The following is a 22,039-nucleotide window of genomic DNA, read 5'->3' on the forward strand; positions in this document are numbered from 1 at the left end:
CTCTGGAGCCATACTGCCCTGGTCCACATCGGAATACATTAGATGACCCGGACTAAAGTTTACTGGTCCCACACACACTAACAGAACGCTGGACCTCTCCGCACCTCCCCACACCTCCCTAACCCTTTGCACCCACTGGGGTAAGAACCCCATGGGCCAATCTCCCAGAGCAGTTTGCAGGCAGTTGTGCCCTCACTGTGGTTTAGCTCGAGGCCTGTCTGATCATCAGCCTTCCCACAAACATGCCAATCACTAAACTGTTTCAGAATGTCCCGAGTACCACTTAAATCTCCCCATAGGTGCTTACAGCTCCTTTAGGAAATTGCCCAAGGCCATCTTCCCCCTCCATTCACTCCACTAAGTCTATCTATTGGTAAAACTATCAGATCTACAAGGGGGGAGGGGGGGGAATGTGGGACAACTGTTAACAGCATAATCAATAAATTATAAAAATTAAAATTAAAAAATAAAAGCTACCAGATCTGATTTCCTAAGGAATGGACCACCAATACCTCCATCCTACATAACTAACAGGTAATATTAATTATCTCCCTTGTTTTCTGGAGCCCTTTTTTCAAACCTACATCTCAAAACAATTACTAGCTCTAAGAATAAAAAAACATGCTCCAACTTTTTTGTATGTCCTGTTGAAGGGTTAATTTCCTATTTTGTCTAGGCAACTCTAGAAGCAAGAGCTTCTAATTACCTTCCCAAGAAAGCCAATTACCAACAGAGCCCAGATTCCCCACCACCCCAACCCCATCCCCACCTTACAGCTGCCCCTCCTGCACACACAGTGACCCGACCCAAGTTAAAGTCCTCCACCCTCTGGCTTTGCTCACGCCACTTCTGCCACCTGAAAATGCTCCGGTCCCTAAGAAATCAGTGTTCTCCAGAAATATCACCCACTTGTCTGTGAAGCCTTCCCAATCCCCCCTCAAGTAAAAAACAATCTTTCCTATTTCTTACAACTTTTTGGACTTTGGGCAACAGAGATGTGGAGTATTTCCACTGTCACAGAATGTACTACTGTGCAGAGCTGCTCTCAGTATATTTCCCTTGAAGTCAATTAACCTTTTTTCTTACTTTAAAATCTACATCTGCCTTAACAGTAATAGGAAGTGTTTCGTACATCTTGACAAGCTAAATAAAAGTTTGTATCAGTTCCAATTTTTCATGCTTCTTTTTTTGGTCTGTGTATACACATACTACAAACAGGTCCCAACTCCTTAGAAAGCAATCAAATGTCACTAATGGAACATCGGTCTTCACCCCATAACACAGCAGCAACCCCTCAAACAAGGTATAAACTTGCAAAGTACAGAGAAAGTCCACATTTTCCTTACCACATCATAGGAAATTATCAATACAGTACCACTACACAATACTTACATTCTAAAAAAGTTCTACAAGTCAACTACTGCACCAAACAGACCCTCTGGGGTGGGGGAGAACTAGAGAAATCCTTGGCTTTTCCACTCTGCTGTCAACCTGACCGACCCAAACACACATGCAATGAGAAGAGCCAAGGCCCCACAGTCACAGTCAGGGTCTGTCCAAATTCCTTCTCTGTCTTCCTAGCTGCGCGATCTCTCTGTCGCTTAATTTCTCTTGAAATCCAACTACTCACCTCTAAATTTAAAAAAATTCCAGCACCACCCTCAACTGGTTACTAGAGATTAAATTTTGATCCACTTTTAAAGGGCTCATAAGACATAAAATACAGCTAAAATATGGCTCTTACTCTAGCTCCAATGAAGCCCTGGTCCCAGTTTCATACAAAAACATGCCAACCAGTTTGCTCTGTAAATTCTGCTTCACACCCTGGCTGGTGTGGCAGAATGGATAAAGCACCTGCCTGGAAACTAAAATGCTGCCGGTTCGATTCCCAGTCAGGACAGGTGCCTGGGTTGCAGGTCCCCAGCTGCAGGCATGATATATCTCTTGCACATCAATGTTTCTCCCCTCTCTTCCTCCCTCCCTTCCCATCTCTCTAAAAGTAAATAAATCTTTTAACTAATTAGTTAATTCTGCTTCACTTCTTCCTAAAATCTAGTCAGCCATCCTAAAATCATCTTCCTCCAGAAAAGTAAAAAAATTATTATTTTTTAAAGGAAACAGACATTTTTTAAGATTTTATTTATTTATCTTCAGAGGGGAAGGGAAGGAGAGTGGGAGAGAAATATCAGTGTATGGTTGCCTCTCATGTGTCCCCTACTGGGGACTGGCCTGCAACCCAGGCATGTGCCCTGACTGGGAATCGAACCACAGTTGTGTGGTTCGCAGGCCTGCGCTCAATCCACTGAGCTACACCAGCCAGGGAAAAATTTATTATTATGTTTTTTAAAAGAAATTTATTATTAATTTATGTTCCTGGCATTAATTAATCTCTTAAATTTTGGCAAAGTATTCTGGCAATTTGTGCTGAAACTCTTAAGCATATATATCTTCACCCTAGCAATTTCACATCTAGAAATCTATCCAACAAAAATAAAAGTATTAACATGTAAACATAAATACAAAAAACTACTTATTGAAGAAATATTTGTAATAGCAAAATATTAGAAATAACCTGAGCATCTGGAGAAAACATGTTACAGCCCTAATATGGAATTACATATTTAAGGAGTTAAATTCACATTTAACTCTGAAAGATGTCTAAAAATACAGGGTGGGGCAAAAGTAGGTTTACAGTCGTGAATGCATGATGTAACAGTTCATTCTTGTATTATTACTTATTAATTGCTGTATTTTTCATACACACAACAGTAAACCTACTTTTGCCCCATCCTGTGTAAGTGGGAAGTTACAAAATAGAGTATGATCCTATTTGTTCAAACATACAATCTAGAAAAAGGTATGCAAGGGGAGAGAGCAAACTAGAGTAAGAGGAAACTTAATTATAACAATCCAGTGTTGTTGTTTTTTTAAAGATTTTTTATTTATCTTTAGAGGGGAAGGAAAGGAGAGGAGGAGAGAAATATCAATGTACCGTTGCCTCTCTCGTGAGTCCCCTGCTGGGAACTGGCCTGCAACCCAGGCACGTGCCCTGACTGGGAGTCAAACCGCGATGGTGTGGTTCGCAGGCCCGCACTCAATCCACTGAGCTACACCAGCCAGGGCACATTCCAGTGTTTTTATTGTTGAGGCAACAAGTATTCTGCTAAAAAGTTTCAGGAAACAATTTAGACTCCGATGACAAAGTTCCTACCAATTACTTCTACCAGTTTTATATGCGAGGTTGTCGTTCAGGTCCTCAATGATTTTCAGAAAACTGCTTTCATAACCTTTTCATGAGACATATGAGGGGAACAGTGTAAGCGGTCTGAAGTGTTAGTTAACAATTCGGCCTCCCTTTGCTTTACATCCAAGCCATCCTGCAGCTCTTTCTAGATCTACATGGCTGGTAAAGACATTCGCTTCATAGAGAAATAATTTTCTTGCACAAATAAGGTATCAGATGTTTATTTGCCAGTCACCCAAAAATTATACATACTTAAACCTTTTGCTCTGATGGGTGGTTATTAATAATTTCGTCTCTTCAAATTCCTAATATGTTGCTTTATTAGGAACTAAAATTCATCAAAATGATACTGCAAACAATTCATGCCTTATGACCCAGCAATTCCACTCCTGAGAATATATCCAAACAAATCCACAGTTAATTCAAAAGAATATATGCAGCACTATTAACAGCCAACAAACATATGGAAAGAACCCAAGGCACATCAATAGACAAGTGGATAAAAAAGCTGTGGTACAGCCCTGGCTGGGTGGCTCATTTTGTTGGGACATTGTCCCATTCAAAGGGGTTGCAGGTTCAACTCCAGTCAGGCCACATACCCAGGTTGCAGGCTGCATCCCGTCAGGGTGTATATGGGAGGCAACCAGTCAGCGTTTCTTTCTTTCTTTCTCCCCACCGCCCGCCCCCACCAAAAAAAATCAGTGAACATGTCCCCCAGTGAGGCTTAAAAAAAAAAGCTGCAATACAGTGGCAATACTCCACTGTATGTGTATGTGTATGTATACACACACAGATCTCACCATTTGCGACAGCATGGGTGAACCTAGAGGATATTATGTCAAGTAAAATAACTCCATCAGAGAAAGACACACACCATACGACTTTATATGGTATCTCAGGAACAAAATAAACTAATGAAACTTAAACAGACTCACAGATACAGAGAACAGACTGAGGGCTGATAGAGGGAAAGGGAGCTGGGGTCTGGGTGGAAAACTCAGGGGGAAGTCCAAACTGATGGTTACAGAACAGTTGCAGGGCTGTGGAACACAGAATAGGGCATACAGTGAATAATATTTAGTAACCATATGGTGCCAGGTGGGTACTAGAAATATTGGAGGGAGCTCTTAGTGAAGCGTATGATTGCATGAGCACTGTGCTGTATACCTGAAACTGGGTGTAAAGAACTGTAATAGAGAATTCATACACAGAATTTTTTATTTTTAATCCTCACTTGAGGATATACTTACTGATTTTAGAGAGAGTGGGGGTGAGGGAGAAAGGGGGAGAGGGGGAGGAGGGGGGGGGGAGAGAGAGAGAGAGAGAGAAACACAAACATCAATTGGTTGCCTTTCATATGCACCCAGACCAGGAACTGAACTGGTACCTTAGATATTGGGTTGGCCAAAAAGTCCTTATAGTTTTTTCCATAAAAGACACATTTTTCCTTTTCACCAATAACTTTATTGATTTAGATATTCTGAGTATGTCGACAATCTCCCACTATTGACTTCTAGTGGGTAGAGGCCAGGGGTGCTGATAAACATCTCCTAATGCATAAGATAGCCCCACAGCCAAGAATTACGGTTTTTGGCAAAAATGTCAATAGTACCAAGAAACTTTGCAAGTCACTTTTTGACATGTTCGATCACTCACAGGACCTTATCCATACACTGTGCAAATCTTTGAGTTTCAGTTGTATTTTTACCTGTCTTGAAATAATCATAATACACCAAAAATGTTGCATATTTTCTTCCATTTTCAATATTAAAATGGCTGCACACAAATTCACCAATTTGGGTTTTTTTTAATGCAGTTATCACAGCTGTCACAATACAACCTAACAAAACTGTTTTGAATGAAGTAAAGACAACCAAGTACTACTATAGCCATAGTAGCATTAAAAAAAAAAACAACCCTTAACGGACTTTTTGGCCAACACAGTAGGTGCCCTGATCAGGAATCACACCCACAACCTTCTGGTGTATGGCATGACACTCCAACTGAGCAACCAAGGCAGAGTAATGGAATTATTTTCATAATTCATTTCTCCTCTATAAATTCTGGTGTATTTTGGAAAAGTATAACCCAGTTAACTTGTTTGATAGTCCAAAAACATTCTTACTGCAAAAAAAGCTTTAAAGTTGTACCCTTTCTACTGTAATAATCCAAGTAAATATAAAAATAGACTTTCCAAGTCTACAGTCAAAAAACATCAACAAACAGCCCCGGCTGGTGTGGCTCGGGAGGGTGCGGGCCTATGAACCAAAAGACTGCAGGCTCCATTTCAGGGCGCAGGCCTGGGGAGCAGGTGCATGAGAGGCACCCAATCCATGTTTCTCCCTCCCTTCCCCTCTGGAAATAAAATCTAAAAAAAAAACCAAAACCCTCAGTTTATCTCAAACCCGCCCACACATCTCCCCCATGCCACCAAGCTAATGGAGAGCAACGCCCATTCCCACATGGACTATTCTCATTCTCACTAGCCTCCTAGTCACCACCCTGATTCTCCTCTTGCCTGTCTCACATAAATCCTTGCTCCACCAAAAAGTTCATCGTATTTAAGATGTCAGATCATCCCATGGCACCTAAATAAAAGTCCATCGTTCATAAAGCTTCACCATATTCTAGTCTGCCTGCCTAACTCCTCTCCACATTCACCTCCCACCAGCCTCTCCAGTGGCTCAAGAGGAGCTGTCACCCTCAGTCCGCAGTGGGCCAAGCTCTTCCTGCAGCAGGTCTTCCTTGCCCGCCATCCTTCCACCCAAAACAGCTCTCCTCAGGTCCCTCACTGCCATGATAAATTCCTACTCATCCCCCAGCTTTTAGGCTAAATAACACTTTTCTTTTTATTGGACTTGTTGGGATAGCACTGGTAAATAAAATTATATACATCAGGTGTAAAATCCTGTAACCCCATCATGTGTGTACTGTTTTGTGCTCACCACCCCCAGTCATGTTTCCATCACCTTTTACCCCCAATACCCTCCCTCTACCTCCTCCCACCCCATCCCCTCTGGTCATTACTGCATGTCTGTGTCTGTAGGTTGGGTTGGGGTTTAGTTTGGTTTCTGCCCAATCCCTTCACCTCTCTCACCCAGCCCTGCAACACCTCTCCCCTCTGAGAGGGGTCAGTCTGTTCTCCATGAATCTGTTTCTATTCTGTTGGTTTATTTTGTTCATTGGATCCCACATCAAAATAGGTGAAATCATATGGTATTTGTCTTTCTCTGACTGGCTTATTTCACTTAGCATAATGCTCTTCAGGTTCATCATGCTGTCACCTGAAGTAAGAGCTGCTTTTTTTTTTTTAATGGCCAAGTAGCGTTCCAGTGTGTAAGTGTAACATGGCTTTTTTATCCACTCTTCTACTGATGGAGCCTTGGGCTGCTTCCAAATCTTGGCTATTATGATTAACACTGCAATAAACACAGGGGTGCATAAATGGCATTTTAGAAAAGAAGATTCTATTTATTTTTACAGAGGGGGGAGGGAGGGAGGAGGGGTGAGAAACATCAGTGTGGGAGAGAATCATCAATCAGTTGGCTGCCTCTCATATGCACTGGGGCCCAAACCTGCAACCCACACGTGTGCCCTGACTGGGAATCGAACCCATGACCTTTCACTTTGTGGGCCAACACCAACTGAGCCACACCAGTTAGGGCAATAAATAAAACCTTACAAAAGAGTACCTTCCATCCCCACCCCACACACAACTTGAATTAGGTCCCCGTGTTGTTGTGCCCTCTACTTTCCCACCAGGGCCTTTCCCACAGTTAGCAGTCACATATATGTTTGATTAGCATCTGGCTTTTTCTCTTAGCCATGTCCATGATGGGGCAATCTTGTTTATTCATCATCAGGACACTTCCAGTGGCTAGCACAACGGCTAGAGTATTTGCTAAAGTAAAAGAAAACTAAATCTGGTGGGGAAGCAAGTGACTCTTCTGGGTAAGACTCAACTAGTTCCTCAAAAACTGAATCCAGCCCTGGCTGATGTGGCTCAGTGGATTGAGCACCAGACTGAACCAAAGGGTCGCCAGTTCTATTCCCAGTCAGTTCCCATGCCTGGGTTGTGGGCCAGGTCTCCAGCAGGGGGCGCTCCAGAATAAACCACACATTTATGTTTCTCTTCCTCTTTCTCCCTCCCTTCACCTCTCTCTAAAAATAAATAAATACAATCTTTAAAAAAAATGAGGTACTTTCATCATAGCTAACCCTTGAAACCCACTCTACTCTAACAGTAAAACAAACACACATTGATCGGTCTGCTTATCTGAGGTATGAAATCACTGTTTCATAACCACTACAAATGATCAACCTCTCTCACTCTCATGTTACTTAGCCAGACAGACCCCTCCACAAAAATCTCAGCTAATCAAAATCAGTTCAAAAAAATTACTTGGGCCCTGGCTGGTGTAGCTCAGTGGATTGAGCTCAGGCTGTGAACCAAAGGGTTGCCAGTTCAATTCCCAGTCAGGACACATGCCTGGGTTGCAGGCCAGGTCCCCAGTGCAGGCCATGTGAGAGGCAACCACACATTGATGTTTCTCTCCCTCTCTTTCTCCCTCCCTTCCCCTCTCTCTAAATAAATAAATAAAATCTTTTAAAAAAATTTTTACTTGGCCCTTGCTGGTGTGACTCAGTTGGTTGGAGCATCAGCCCATAAACCAAAAGGTCCCAGGTCTGATCCCTGGTCAGGAATCATATGAGAAGGCAACCAATCATGTTTCTCTCTCACACTGATGTTCCCCTCCTCCCCTCTCAAAGCAATGAAAATTGTCCTCTGGTGAGGATATTTTTTAAAAATTTGGGGTGTATGGTGCTCACTTCGGCAGCACATATACTAAAAATTTTGGGTGTATGGAATCCCTATAAGTTCCTGAGGAATAAAAAAATAAAATATAAGGGAAACACACAAGAAAACATACAAGTTAACATATCACTTAAAGTATTTAAAAAGCATTTTATCACAATTACATACTGTATCTGGCCACTTAGTCTGTGAGGCATATTTAATTGTGAAATGGAAGCATTAAGTTCTTTTTCTTAAAGAACTCAGTTTTAAATAATGGAATTTATGTTAAAATTGTGGCAATTGATTGCTGTTTGTCTTTAAAAAATTTAGAGCCCAAGGTAACAGCCTAAAAGAAAGGACAGGAACACCATTCGCTCCAGTATCTGGGATTCTCCTCCCTCTGGCGAAGTCTGTTCAATCCTAGGCAAGAAAGAACCAAGATGTTATGCAACCAACTCAAGCTCTCCAGCTCTTTACCAATGAAGAAAACTAGGATCCAGAGAGGAAGACAGTACCATATAGGAAATTAATGCTTAAATACTTAAAAACAAACTTTAATGCTTTACAAATAAAATTTCAATATACAATACACTTCCCTGGAAATACAAATCAGAACTTACCCACTGTTAAAAACTACAAAATTAGCCAGGGGCAAGGGGAGTAGGATGTATGCTAACAAGTAAAGCCTTTCTTTGGGAACTGATGAAAATCTTTTAAAATTGACTGTTGCACAAATTTGTGACTACACAAAACCAATCTAACTGCACACTTTGGATCTGGGGATCTGGGGTGGGTTTTTAGGGAAAGCACCTGGGTTAGCCCTAAAATAAGGGGCAGAGCCCTGGCTGACGTGGCTCAGTGGATTGAGCCCAGGCCTGCGAACCAAACGATGGCAGTTCAATTCCCAGTCAGGGCACATGCCAGGGTCGCAGGCCAGGTCCCCAGTAGAAGACACGTGAGAGGCAACCACACATTGATATTTCTCTCCCTCTCTCCTTCTCTTCCCCTCTAAAGATAAATAAATAAAATCTTTTAAAATAGGGGCAGAAATTTGATAAGTGGAAGGGAAATGTTGTGATCCCTCCAGGTAGCAAAGATCAGGCTAGGATACTAGTTTGACTAACAATCTGCTTTAGAAACAGGACAAAAGTTAAGGGTGAAAACTGCATTTTAGGATGAACACATGCCCTTGAATCGCCACACTGAGAACCTAGCAAATAGTATTAAGCTTGAGAGATTTTGTCCAAGGGGTAGACAGTGGATTGAAAGGCTTCTCTATGTACTCAAAAAGCAGATTATTTTACTTAAGACAAGACCTGGGTGAGTCGTGACTTTTTAGAACTGTGTCTGTACTGGTCCCATAATTTACTACAGGTTCTAGAAGTCAAAGGGAGCCCCTGAATCATTCATTAACTGTGGCCTAGCCCTGGGCAGGGTAGGGTACTCAGAGTGCAGTCTTAGGTTGCAGTTCATCGCTGATAGGGCACATATAAGAATCAACCAATGAATGCATAAATCGGTGGAACAACAAATCTATGTTTCTGTTTCTCTCCTTCTCTCCCTCCCTCTCAAAAGTATGTAAGTAAATAAATAAAGAGATAGATAGCAACTGCAGCCAACACGCTGGTTGGAATGTATTACTGTGTAAGCAGATGCACACAGAATAGCAGAGAATGACCCAACATAGTTCAATATACTGAAAGGATGTGAGAAAACAAGGTGAATGCAAAGATATGGACATAGCATCGATTTTATTAAGTCCTTTCCCGGTATCTGTTATACCACCACCCCAAACTAAGAACCCTAGTCCACCCGCAGCCAAGACGCAGGTTCTCCTGCTCCCCAGCTTCCGGGCGCCGCCCCGCCCCCACTCACGTGGGACTCTGGCCGCTTCACCTCCGTGCCGCCGGCAGACGACAAAACCCGTTCAACTTTTAAGTGCCTGCTGTGTGCAAAGCTACGAACTCTGTGTTAAGTTCGAGAAATGTCAGTATGCCCTGCGCCTGATCTCTTCCTGCTGAAAGAGGATCTTGGTCCACCCTAAATCCCAGGCCTGCCTTCCCTCCAGCTCCTACCTGGGCTCCCCGCTGGTCCGAGTACCAGTTCACAGCCTTCCCTTAGCCGGCGAGCTACCGGAAAAAGGACTCGCTCCTGGCGCAGACCCACATGGCAAGTCGTGACAATTAGTAACCTGGCACCCAGCGGGGGTCCCCTATCCCCCGAGCCTTCGGCTCGGAACGGAGATGACTCCCCGGCCCGTGTTCTCCAGCCGCGAGGGTCGCAGAGCCGAGCAACTGGTACCTCCCCAATCCCCCCAGCTCACGCGGCCGGCCAGGCCCACACTTACGGTGTGCAGCGGTCGCTGTACTCATTAGCTATGGTCTCGATGCCACCGGCGCGTGCCACAGCAACGTAGCAGCTCTGGAAGCCGAGGTCTATGCCTACCACCGACATGGCGCCAGCTAAAGCTCGGGCTCGAGCCCGGGTCCGGCCGGCGAGACAGGACACAGACCCCGGTGGGGCTGGAGCGCGGAGAGCGGGCCGCGTAGGCCAGGGAACCGGTGCTAGTGGGGACGTGGGGGGTGCCCACGCGAGGACCTAGGGCCTCTTAAATAGATCCGCTGCACAGCGTGCTGCCCGGGCCAGCTCCGGCAGAGCGGCCACAGTGGAGGCGCCGGCTAGCGGGGGCGGAGAAGATCTCGAAAGATCTCGTTGCGACGAGAATGAAGCTGCGGAGCGAGAACTGCGAAGGAAAGAAATGTTCTCGCGAGATCTCGGCTCAAACGTTTTTCCTTTTGAGGTCCCGCCCTCCAGTTACGTACAAGCGTACGTCATGTTCAGGCGAGAGAACCGTGGAGTGTGGAAAATGGTTGAGAGGCGGAGCTAACTAACTGAACCTGCGCACGGAATGTGCTGCAACTGCCTTTCATGAAGGCAGAGAGCAGTAGGAAACCTCTCCTTCCAAAGTAAAGGATAGTGGGTAGCCGGCTTGTAAGCAAAGTACTGAGAAAATGCCTTTGGCCTATTTCGCCGTTTTTCTTTCTATTGAAAGAAACTACCGGTGGTGGGACCTCCTGCGCCCCAGTTTGTGTTGGAACCCGAAAATGGGGACGAGATTGGCCGGTTGAGGCGAGGGCAGCTGTAGGAATACGGCCCGGAGTAGGGCCTTAAATCGAGCAGTATCAAAATTAAAGAGAGCGCCCTCCCCGGCATAAGGAAGGAATCCACTCAATCCCACCGCCTTGTGGGGTTTGGGGTTTTTTTCCCCTTCAGCATTTCAGGGTTCTCTAAACCACTCCTGTCCTTAGATAAGACTGGGGGGATCTACAGGACTTAAACCTTTTCATCCCTAACATATTCCACGAACCTGTCCTGAACTGGATGCAAGAGACGTAGTTGATGAGCTACCATCCAGTAAAGTGGTAGGATTACACGAAGCTAATGAATTTTTTTAACGTTGTAGAGTGTCTTCCAATCACTAGCTACTAAGCAAGCGGGGAATGGAATGGGTACGTCTGCCAGGCTTGCTTTCCCTCCAGGTTTCAAAGCTGGCAGGATATGGATCACACTCTCCAGACCGTGATCCTGGGAAGGTGAAACTAATGAATCTTAAATTAAGGGCACCTGGGAGAGCAGGGCGTGGCTTAGAGTTCCAGTGTTCCAGGTGCCTAGGGGAAGGCTATCAGGAAGCAATTCTGTGTAATAAGCATATCTGATAAATTGCTTAGTGAGATTTCAGAAGAACGGGAATCTGAATCTCCAAGTCTCCAGTAATTTGTTGTAATTTCTTGTTCTGAATATTTACTTTGTGATTCTATCTTTTAAGGGCACCCAACACCAAAGTTGTATTTTTTAAGATTTTATTTATTTTTAAAGAGAGGGAGAGAAACATCAATGTGTGGTTGCTGCTCATGGTGGCCCCCACTGGGGACCTGGCCCACAAGCCAGTTATGTGCCCTTGAAGCCGGAAAAGACGCCAGAGTTCGGGCTGCCTGTCACTACCAAGCCCAGTAAGCAGAGACAGGGATTGAATCTTTATGGGTACTTTATTCAGACTGCCGGCAATCTGACAAGATGGCGGGTTCATACCCTAACAGACCATTTTTTCTTTCCAGGCCAAGGTTTTTATAGCAGGGAATAAACAAGATGCAGTGACGGGTTTTGAAATTCAGGAAAAATTTAACTGGATTAGAAAAAAAATCCAGCATTCTTGTCCTGGGCACTGGTCTTAAGCTGTGGAAACCTCTGGTCTGGGCAGTGGTCATCTCACCACAGCGGCTCAGATATCATCTTGAATTGCTTACAGTCCCCCTGAGGCACAAAGGTAGAACTGCTTATGATCTCCTGGAATCAGGGTGGGTCATACCTCCAGTTCCTGGAACAAAAGCTTTTACATGCATTTTTGTTGTATTTTTTCATACAATACAACAAATTTCATTCAATACAACTTTTTTCCAAAGTTGTATTTTTTCACAAGTTAGGTTGACTTTGACCCTCCATCCTCTAGCTCCTGTTTTTCTCCTGCCTAGAGGGATATCAATAACAACAAGGAAAGTATTGACCTTAATTATGACGGTTTGTATCCATTAGTCTGCTCTGGGTTGTTAAACACTGAGCAGAGGCCAGGCCCCCTGGGCTGCAGTGCCTGACCCACCTAAAAGATCACTAAGTCTGGCTTGCAGCCTCTGTCTCTGCCTTCCTTCTTGTGGGAGGCCTCCCCAGCTTTTAGCTAAACTGACAGAAAGCACACAGATATCTCTTTATGTTCCGATTTCATATCCACTTGCCATAATTGTCTTGGCACAGGTTTCAGTTTAAAATACCATCAGCCCTATCAATCTTTTTAAGGATTTGTCCTTCTCAAAATAAAACATTAACATCAGTCACAGAGTACTCATCCTGCTATAAATAGTTTTCTGGATGTCAAACTTATAGCTCGAGAGGCTATTCCGGGGTATTTAAATAAATGCAGTCAGAAAAAAGTTATTTAAGAATTCTGAAGAATGTTTACGACGAGTTTCCAAGAATCACAACTGTGAAGCAACGAAGTTGCCAGAATAATGTGCGAGGCACTGGGGATGAAACACAAGTTCTTTCCATTCAGCGGAGTTATTCTGAGTGCGTTAGAAGATGGAGGTTGTTAAATGCCTTTCTCTGGTACAATGGTTAAATTTAGTTCCAAGCAATCCAGAAAGTGTATGAAGGTGTTTGCTTGCTTGCTTGTTTGTTTGTTTTAAAAATTCAGTATCCATAGGCTGCTCACCATGAGACAGAAGGTGCTCGGATGAGAATTCATAATCATCGCCGCCAATATTGTCCCACACTCCCGAGCAACCTCTGCAGTCTTTTCTTCGGGGGAAGCTAAAGGCTCCGGTAATGGTGCTTTCTGGTCTCCCGGATGTCAGAGTGAGTGGACCAGTGCCCTCAGTCAAACCAGCACCCCATCTTACCCTCTAAAACTCTGATCACTCGTGGCTTCTAGCCTCTAGGCTAAGATCAAGTGTAGTATCTGTTCTTATCAGTTTAAAACTCTAATTGCTCAATAATAATTACCACATCCTACCTCCCTGGCCTTCAGATAAGCTAGCAAAAAGCAGATCCATGTCTCTCTATGTTCCAATTTCTTATCTACAGTATGTGCTGTAGACACCCAGACATTGTGCTGGATGATGTGGATGCTGTAATTCATTTAATCTTCATAGCAAACCCATTGGGTAGGCATTTTCCAGTGTTACAGATGAGAAGACTGGGACTCGTTGAGGTTGAGGAAACTGTTCAAGGTCACACAGCTTTTAAAGCTCTGACTTCAACCTGGGTTTCCTACAACTACACCACTGCTGTTTTTAAGTTCATCATGTTCCTTATAGAGGTTCATTAAAGTAAATAATGGGAAAGAAGTAAAAGAAATAATTAACTAGAAACACCCACTTTTGACATTTTGGAACACTTTCCTCCCTTTCGGGTTTTCGTTGTATATGATGGTGAATTTGGTCATGCCTTTTTCAACATTAGGTTAAACCAGCTTTTCCCGACATGCATTCCCCAGGACAGTGTGCCATGAGACATCGACAGATTAATGTTACCATTTTAAAGGCGCCGAAACGTCCTGTAGAAAGCCCGTTTCACTTTGTTTCATCGTAGATACAAGTGTGAATATAACCAGCAGTACTTACGGAGTGGTAGGACACAGGTCAGCCTTTGCTTTCCCCCCCATGAGCACTTGTCTGACCATATGCTGTCCTGATACAGAAACGGTGGTTACAGTTCACTTCTGACTCGAAATTGGCTGAGATCCTAGGGTCTCTCTTTACTCTATCACACTGTCTGTTTTCATAGTGCCACTGTGATCTCATTCTGAGGTCCTTCTCCAAAGCCCATGTTTTGCCCTTATTCAGGGTGATTACACTGATACATATGGTCTCCATCATTACCAGTCCGAACTCTTTACCTCTGTGTAATCTTAAAATGTTGGGTAAACCCTGGCTGGTGTGGCTCAGTGGAGACAGTGCTGGCCTGCCTGCGAACTGAAAGGTTACTGGTTCAGTTTCGGGCTGGGGCACACACCTGGGTTACAGCAGGGTCCCCAGTTGGGGGCATGCGAGAGGCGACCAATCAATGTGTCTTTTACACATCGCTGTTTCTCTGTCTCTACCTCCCTTCCCCTCTCTCTAAAAACAAATAAATAAATATTATCTAAAATAACATGATGGACAGTGTTTCAAAATGCTGTGTGAACTTCCCCCAGATTTCCCCAAGCCCCACAAGCTGATATGATCGTGAAAATTTAACCTTTTCATTTAGGTCCCTTGAGCACTCAAAATTTTCCTGGCCTGACTCACAGCCTCCTTATCCACCAGCTCCACCCTCCCTTGAACCAGTTCCAGGCACAGCTTTCACGGCTTTCCTCCACCCGGAGCAGCTGGCATTCCAGCTCCACCCGAAGTCCTGCCTGTTGGTCTGGTCTGTTGAGAGCAGAAAGCTGACTCTGGCCTGTTCGGCCATGTTGCTCTGGCTCGTCCTGTCTAAAGCAGGAAGGGACCCCCAACCTGCCCCCACAACCCCTGCCCCATCCCCAGGGAGCTATCCTGCTGAAGTAGCAGTTGCCATCTTCTTTGTACAAATTGCAAAGCTTTCTCTCTACCATCTTTTGTTTTAATTATTATCAAATCCATCAGAACTCCTAATGCTGGTTTCTCTTCAGAGGTGTCATTTGTCTCAGGACAGAACGCTCTTTACTTTGTGCTCTAAGACTCAGAGACAATGACTTCAAAAGCTGCCGTGGCCTCTGATAATAATTCACTTTTCCTGGTTAAAGAGGAATCTGGACCATGAACGTCTGTAATCTGCCACAGAGTCAGTGTTACTGTGAACAAGTCGATGTGGCCTTCCACCCGAACACTGCTTCCCAACCAAAAGAGGGCCATTTTCTTTCTTGATGACATATATTTAATGTTCAAATGCAATGTGAGCTAAAAATCTAAATATATCACCAGTGATTACAGCGCGACACCTGAATGCTAGCAGCGGAAGCCCTGACTCGGAGGAGCGTGACTAACATGTTTTCCGGGCGGTGGCACAGGAATCCGACCCTAGTGCAAAAGGCAGCAGCACAGGCTGAAACAGGAGAAGAGGGCAACTGAGCTCACTGGAAGCATCAGAGTTTCTTTTCTAGACGAGACAAAGATGAGCCTGGAAAAGGTGAGTGAAAGAGGTCGCCACTGTGAAGACGTTGGAAAGACAGTTGTCCCTTGGTAACCAAGGGCTTGGTTAGTTGCAAGGCCCCCACAGATGCCTAAATACTTAAATCCACAAATACTTAAAGCCTTGTGTAGTATTTGCCTATCACCTGTGTACATCCTCCCATATACTTTAAATTATCTCTAGATTACTTATAACGTTGAGCACAATGTAAATGCTGTGTCAATAGTTGTTATAGTGTATTTTTTAGGGGATAATGACAAGAAACAAAGGCTGTACATATTCAGTACAGACTCAATGGCAGCAGGCCTGACTACCTAGTACGTGTCAGCAACAACATAACTTTTTTAAAAATATTTTTAGTCTGGGTTGGTTGAATCCATGGAAGCTGCACCTGTGGATGCAGAGGGCTGAATGTGCTCATCAGAGACTAGAAATGTAGTTAATAAGTCATTTTTCAAGACTGGGTTACTGGCCCTTTAAGAATGCTGTTAGATATGAATATATTTGATGCCATTTCCACTAAAGGCAAAAGTTTATTTTTGGAGAAAGAGCAGTGACCTGAAAGATTCCAGCTAGAGAGGCTCACTGGGTTCCACAGCCAGCGACGGTGAGGATGTCTTTTTTGGTCGCAATAGTGTTGCATTAGCAAGTATGGAGAGGAGTCGGAGGAGGCAGCACGTTGCTCTCCTGCACGCGGGCCTTACCTCTGAGTGAGAGGAGATCCCGGGGCCCTGAAAGGCCCCCCTGCACTGACAGATCTCTTCCAGTCCTTTAAAATGCCAGTGGAGTGCCCAAAATGCCTCCCTAGGCCTTCTCTCTCATGTATTTTCATAGGGCTTCTCCTCTAAAAGTAAAATCCCTCCCAAAGATGGGGACCATGGCGACAATCTGCCACCTCCATGTAAATGAACAGAAAACATAACCACAGGATTGAGAGGAAGTCCATGTCTGAATGAGCTTTCCCGCCTGCCCTCCCACTTTCAGGTTCCGCGGGTGAGTGTCCTCTACCTTTAAGATTTTCAATGGGATTTCCTCAATGTAACAGAGTTTCACTGCAACATCGAGAGTTGAAGCTACTGGTGAAACAAGGCAGGTGGCCCTTACCCCACCTCTGTGAGGAGTAACTCTTTGACCCAAGCGTGGTTGCTAGTAGCAGAACCATCCTATCAGAACTGCAAGAGGAGCACAGTATAATTAAGCAGTGATAATTACAGCTGTGATACTGGTGGTATAAAGGACAAAGACAGAAATAGAAGTCCAGAAACAAATCCAAGTATGAGAATTTAATATATGATATATGGCATTTCGGTCTAGTTGGGGAGGAGGTGATGTTGACACATTAGCTAATCAATTTGGAAAAATTGTTATATTATTTTTAAATGTAATCTTTATTATATTTTTAATTACCATTTAGTCGCCTTATACCCCCTCCCCGCAGCAATCACCACATTATGAGTCCCTTTTTCCTTTTTGCTCAATCCATCCACCCTCTAACCTCCCCGCCACTAGCTGTCACCTGTTCTCCATCTATGAGTCTGTCTCTGTTTGGCTTCTTGGTTCAGTTTGTTCCTTAGATTCCACACATAAGTTAAATCATATGGTAGTTATCTTTCTCTGACTGGCTTATTTCACCCAAAATAATGTTCTCCAGGCCCATCCATACTGTTGCAAAGGGTAAAATTTTCTTCTTTTTTACAGCCAAGTAGAATTCCATTACATAAATGTCCCATAGTTGTTTTATCCATTATCATTGATGGACACCTGGGCTGCTTCCTTATCTTGGCAATTGTAAATAATGCTGCAATGAACATAGGGGTGCTTATATTCTTTTAAATTAGTGCCTTGGGTCCCTTCAGATATATTCCCAGAAGTAGGCTTCCTGGGTCAAAAGGCAGACCCATTTTTAATTTTGTGAGGTATCTCCATACTGCTTTCCACAGTGGCTGCACCAGTCTGCATTCCCACCACCCATCAGAAGCGTTCTCCTTTCTCCACATCCTCACCAGCACTTGTTATTTGTTGGTTTCTTCTTTTTAATATAGTTTTTTTAAAGATTTTATTTATTTATCTTTAGAGGGGAAGGAAAGGAGAGAAGGAGAGAAATATCAATGTATGGTTGCCTTTCGTGCATCCCCTGCTTGGAACTGGCCTGCAACCCAGGCATGTGCCCTGACTGGGAATCGAACCGCAATCGTGTGGTTCACAGGCCCGCGCCCAATCCACTGAGCTACACCAGCCAGGGCCTGATTTCTTGATTATAACCATTCTGACAGGTGTGAGGTGATATCTCATTGTGGTTTTCATTTGCATTTCTCTGATGATTAGTGACATTGAGCATCTTTTCATATGTCTGTTGGCCATCTGTATGTCCTCTTTGGAGAAGAGTCTATTCAGGTCCTTTGACCATTTTTTAATTGGGGTGGGGGTTTTTTTGGTGTTACATTTCATAAGCACTTTATGAATTTTGAATGTTAATCCCTTATCAGATGTATCAGCAAATATGTTCTTTCATTCTGTGGGTTGCCTTTATTCTGTTAATGATTTCCTTTGTTGTGCAAAATTTTTTTAGTTTGATGAAGTCTCATTTGTTTATTTTTTCTTTTTTTAAAATATTTTTTATTTATTTATCTTTAGAGAGGAAGGAAAGGAGAGAGAAAGAGAAACATCAATGTATGGTTGCTTCTCGTGCATCCCCTGCTGGGAACTGGCCCCTGCCGGGAACTGGCCTGCAACCCAGGCATGTGCCCTGACTGGGAATCGAACCACTATCATCTGGTTCGCAGGCCCGTGCTCAATCCACTGAGCTACACCAGCCAGGGCTGTTTATTTTTTCTTTTGTTTCCGTTGTCTAGGGAGATATATCCAACAAAAAATTTCTATATGCAGTGTCCCAGATTTTGCTACCTATGTTTCTTCCCTTCTAGGATTTTTATGGTTTCAGGTCTAACATTTAAGTCTTTGATCCATTTTGAATTTATTCTTGTGTATGATGTAAGAAGGTGGTCTAGTTTCATTTTCCTGCACGTACCTGTACAATTTTCCCAACACCAGTAACTGAATAAACTATCTTTAGCCCATTTTATGTGCCCGCTTCCTCTGCTGAGTGTTAATTGACTATCAAGGTGTGGGCTTATTTCTGGGCTCTCTGTTCTGTTCCATTGATCTGCCCTCTGCCCTCAAAGTTGCAAATGGTTTTTGTACGGGAGAGGTGCAAATGACTTCTGTCTGGTAGAAAAGATACTCCCAAGTATTATGCTTTTTTTGCCTTGTGTAACAGTAAAATTTTATGTTTAATTTAACAATCTAATTTCATCATTCTTTTATTTTAGTCTCAAGTTCTCCATTGAATCAGCTTTACTGTCCTGCTAGTCCCTTATTAATGAGTTAAATAAATCACTGACATGTCCTCATTATACATATTTGTATGTTTTTAACATTTTTTTAAAGATTTTATTTATTTTTAGAGAGGGGGAAAGGAGGGAGAAAGAGAGGGAGAGAAGCATCGATGTGTGGTTGCCTCTTGCACACCCCGTACTAGGGACCTGGCCTGCAACCCAGGCATGTGCCCTGACTGGGAATTGAACCAGAAACTCTAGGATTCACAGGCCAGCACTCAATCCACTGAGCCACACCGGTCAGGGCACATTTTTGTTTTGTTTTTAATTAAACTTTCTCTTTAAAAAGTTAAGCATAGAATTAGCATATATTGATAAATTCCACCCCTATATATGTACCCAAAGAAATTGAAAGCATAGCCCTGGCTGGTGTGGCTCAGGGGATTGAGTGCTAGCCTGCATGCGAACCAAAGGGTTGCTGGTTCCATTCCTCGTCAGGGCACAAGCCTGTGGTGCAGACCAGGTCCCCAGTAGGGGGCACATGAGAGGCAACCACACATTGATGTTTCCCTCTCTTTCTCCCCTCTTTCCCTCTCTAAAAATAAATAAAATAAAATCTTTAAAAGAGAAAGAAAGAAATTGAAAGCAAAGACCCAAATAGGTCATTGTACACCAATGTTCACAGCAGCATTATTTCCAGTGGCTAAACAGTGGAAACATGACAAATGTTCATCAAGAGATGAGTGGGTAAAGAAGATGTGGCATATAAACACAATGGAATATTATTCAGCCATAAAGGATGAAATTCTGAAAAATGCTACAGTATGAATAAACCTTGAAACCATTCTGCTAAGTGAAAAAGTCAGACACAGAGGACAACTACATGTTTGATTCCATACATGTGAAATATCTAGAACAAGCAAATTCATAGAACGTAAAATAGAGTCTGCCCTAGGCTGTGGGGAGGGATGAATCTGGAGTGATTTTTTAAGTGGGTACAAAGTTTCTGTTTGGCATGATGAAAAAGGTCTAGAAATTGATAATGGTGATGACTGCACAACATTGTGAATAGACTTAATGCTACTCTGATGTACACTTAAAATGGCTAAAGCGATATATTTATATTATGTACACTTTCACCACAATAAAAAAGTTATTTTTGACAACTTGGGAAGAAATGTTCTTAATATATATATCATCAAAGAGGTAACATTACTGATAAACACAGAGTTACCATAAGTCAATCAGGAAAAAAGTACCAAAGATCAAAAGACAAAGGTCACTAGAGAATAATTACAGCCCTGGATACTGTGGCTCAGTGGATGGAGCGCCAGCCTATAAACAGAAAGGTCACCAGTTTGATTCCCACTCAGGGCACGTGCCTGCGTGGTGGCCAGGTCCCCACTTGGGGTCATGCAGAGAGGCAACCGACCAATGTACCTCTCGCACATCAGTGTTTCTCTTCCCCTCTTTCTCCCTTCCTTCCTCTTTCTCTAAAAATAAATAAACTCCTTTTAAAAAGAATAAATACCAACAACAAATAAACATATACTGTTCAATCTCAGTTGGAATATTTTAAATGCTAATTAAAACTAATAAAATTCCATTTTCGTATCATATTGGAAAAAATAAGACAAACCACAATACCCAGTACTGTCTAACATATGAGGGACATTATGATCTGGCTCAGTCTTTCTAGAACGCATTTTGGGGACAGTGTGCATCCATACCTTGTGGTAGTCATCCTACTCAAGGAATATGACCTTGAACAAGCAATGGGCAAGTGCGCCTCCCCTGTGTGCACGGGGACAGGGGGCTGGTACACAGCTTACAGCCCTGCAGCTCCAGAGCCTGGGCTGGGGCACCTGCTCGAGCATGCATTGCCCGAGCAACTAGGCAAGTGGATACTAGACTATAAGCCTCAGTTTCCTCACCTGAAAACGAGGGGCATACAGGACCTACCACCTAGGATCAGTGTGATGATTAAATAAGACAGTTAATATACAATGTCCTTTGCAAGCCCTGGCTGGTGTAGCTCAGTGGACTGAGCGCGGACCTGCGAACCAGACGATCGTGGTTCGATTCCCAGTCAGGGCACACGCCTGGGTTGCAGGCCAGTTCCCAGCAGGGGCCAGTTCCCAGCAGGGGATGCATGAGAAGCAACCATACATTGATGTTTTTCTTCCTCTCTCCTTTCCTTCCCCTCTAAAGATAAATAAATAAAATATTTTTTAAAAAATAAAATAAAATAAAATGTCCTTTGCCTGGTACACAGCCATTGCTCAAGAAATATTAGAGATGGTTATTATTGTTGTTGCTCTAACAAAACATTGCGTGAGATTTTCCCCAGTTGTCCCAGAATGAATGATTAGAACCCACGGGTGAGAATAAAAAAGTGCCAACTAACCCACGCCCTGAAGAAAATTGCCAGTCATTGGAGTCAGCCAATTCCAGGAAGAGAGAAGGCAGAAGTAGCCTAGGGTTTCCAGCCTCCTTCCCGCTACAGACACCCTCCAGTCTCTGCAGAAGTGGCGAATGCAGGATGGCATCATGGTGAGAAGAGACTCCCTCCTCCCGTAGGAGAGGGGTGGGAGCTGCTGTCCCTCCAGGGTAGACAGTTGAGAGGGGAGGCGCTTATAAAAACTAGAAAGAGATGCATGCGGGAAGGGAAGATCTGCATTCTGCATTTTGGGTTTCCATCTGCCGAGGCAACGTGCTTGCCAATTTCCCCCTTTGACAAAGGCGGGACAAATATGAACAAAGGAGAAGGGAGCTGGAGTGAGCCAGCTCTAAGACCAAGAACAGAAAGTGGTCTGATGTGACAGGGAATATGTGTTTTCCCCAGTCCCCTGTGCAATGGAACAGGTGGCTGGACTTGGACCTTGGACCGTTTCACCAGTCCCTGCTCAAGAAGGCTGCTGGCAAGGAGAGGGGACCCCTGCAACAAGGGGAAGCATTTGA

The 22,039-nt window shown here is 43.7% G+C and overlaps 1 protein-coding gene, 1 non-coding gene and 1 pseudogene across 2 annotated transcripts in view; 1 reads left to right on the forward strand and 2 right to left on the reverse strand.

Annotated features, from left to right (window-relative positions):
- HSPA4 (heat shock protein family A (Hsp70) member 4) overlaps window positions 1–10,782 on the reverse strand; it is a 43,534-nt gene extending 32,752 nt beyond the window's left edge. Inside the window, exon 1 of the mRNA XM_037050469.1 lies at window positions 10,390–10,782. Coding sequence (XP_036906364.1) covers window positions 10,390–10,496 — 107 coding nt within the window. The 5' untranslated portion in view covers window positions 10,497–10,782. The remainder of the gene's footprint in view (window positions 1–10,389) is intronic.
- Window positions 10,783–11,494: 712 nt separating this feature from the next.
- LOC118990138 (small nucleolar RNA SNORA7) lies at window positions 11,495–11,637 on the reverse strand. Its single transcript, XR_005067170.1, has one exon. It is a non-coding gene; the product is annotated as a small nucleolar RNA SNORA7 (small nucleolar RNA).
- A 1,876-nt stretch (window positions 11,638–13,513) lies between these two features.
- On the forward strand, window positions 13,514–13,610 carry LOC118990137 (uncharacterized; annotated as a pseudogene).
- Window positions 13,611–22,039: the final 8,429 nt, after the last annotated feature.

Source organism: Sturnira hondurensis, unplaced genomic scaffold, assembly GCF_014824575.4.
Source record: "Sturnira hondurensis isolate 20B ecotype Veracruz unplaced genomic scaffold, ASM1482457v3 Scaffold0006805, whole genome shotgun sequence".
Lineage (NCBI taxonomy): Eukaryota > Metazoa > Chordata > Mammalia > Chiroptera > Phyllostomidae > Sturnira > Sturnira hondurensis.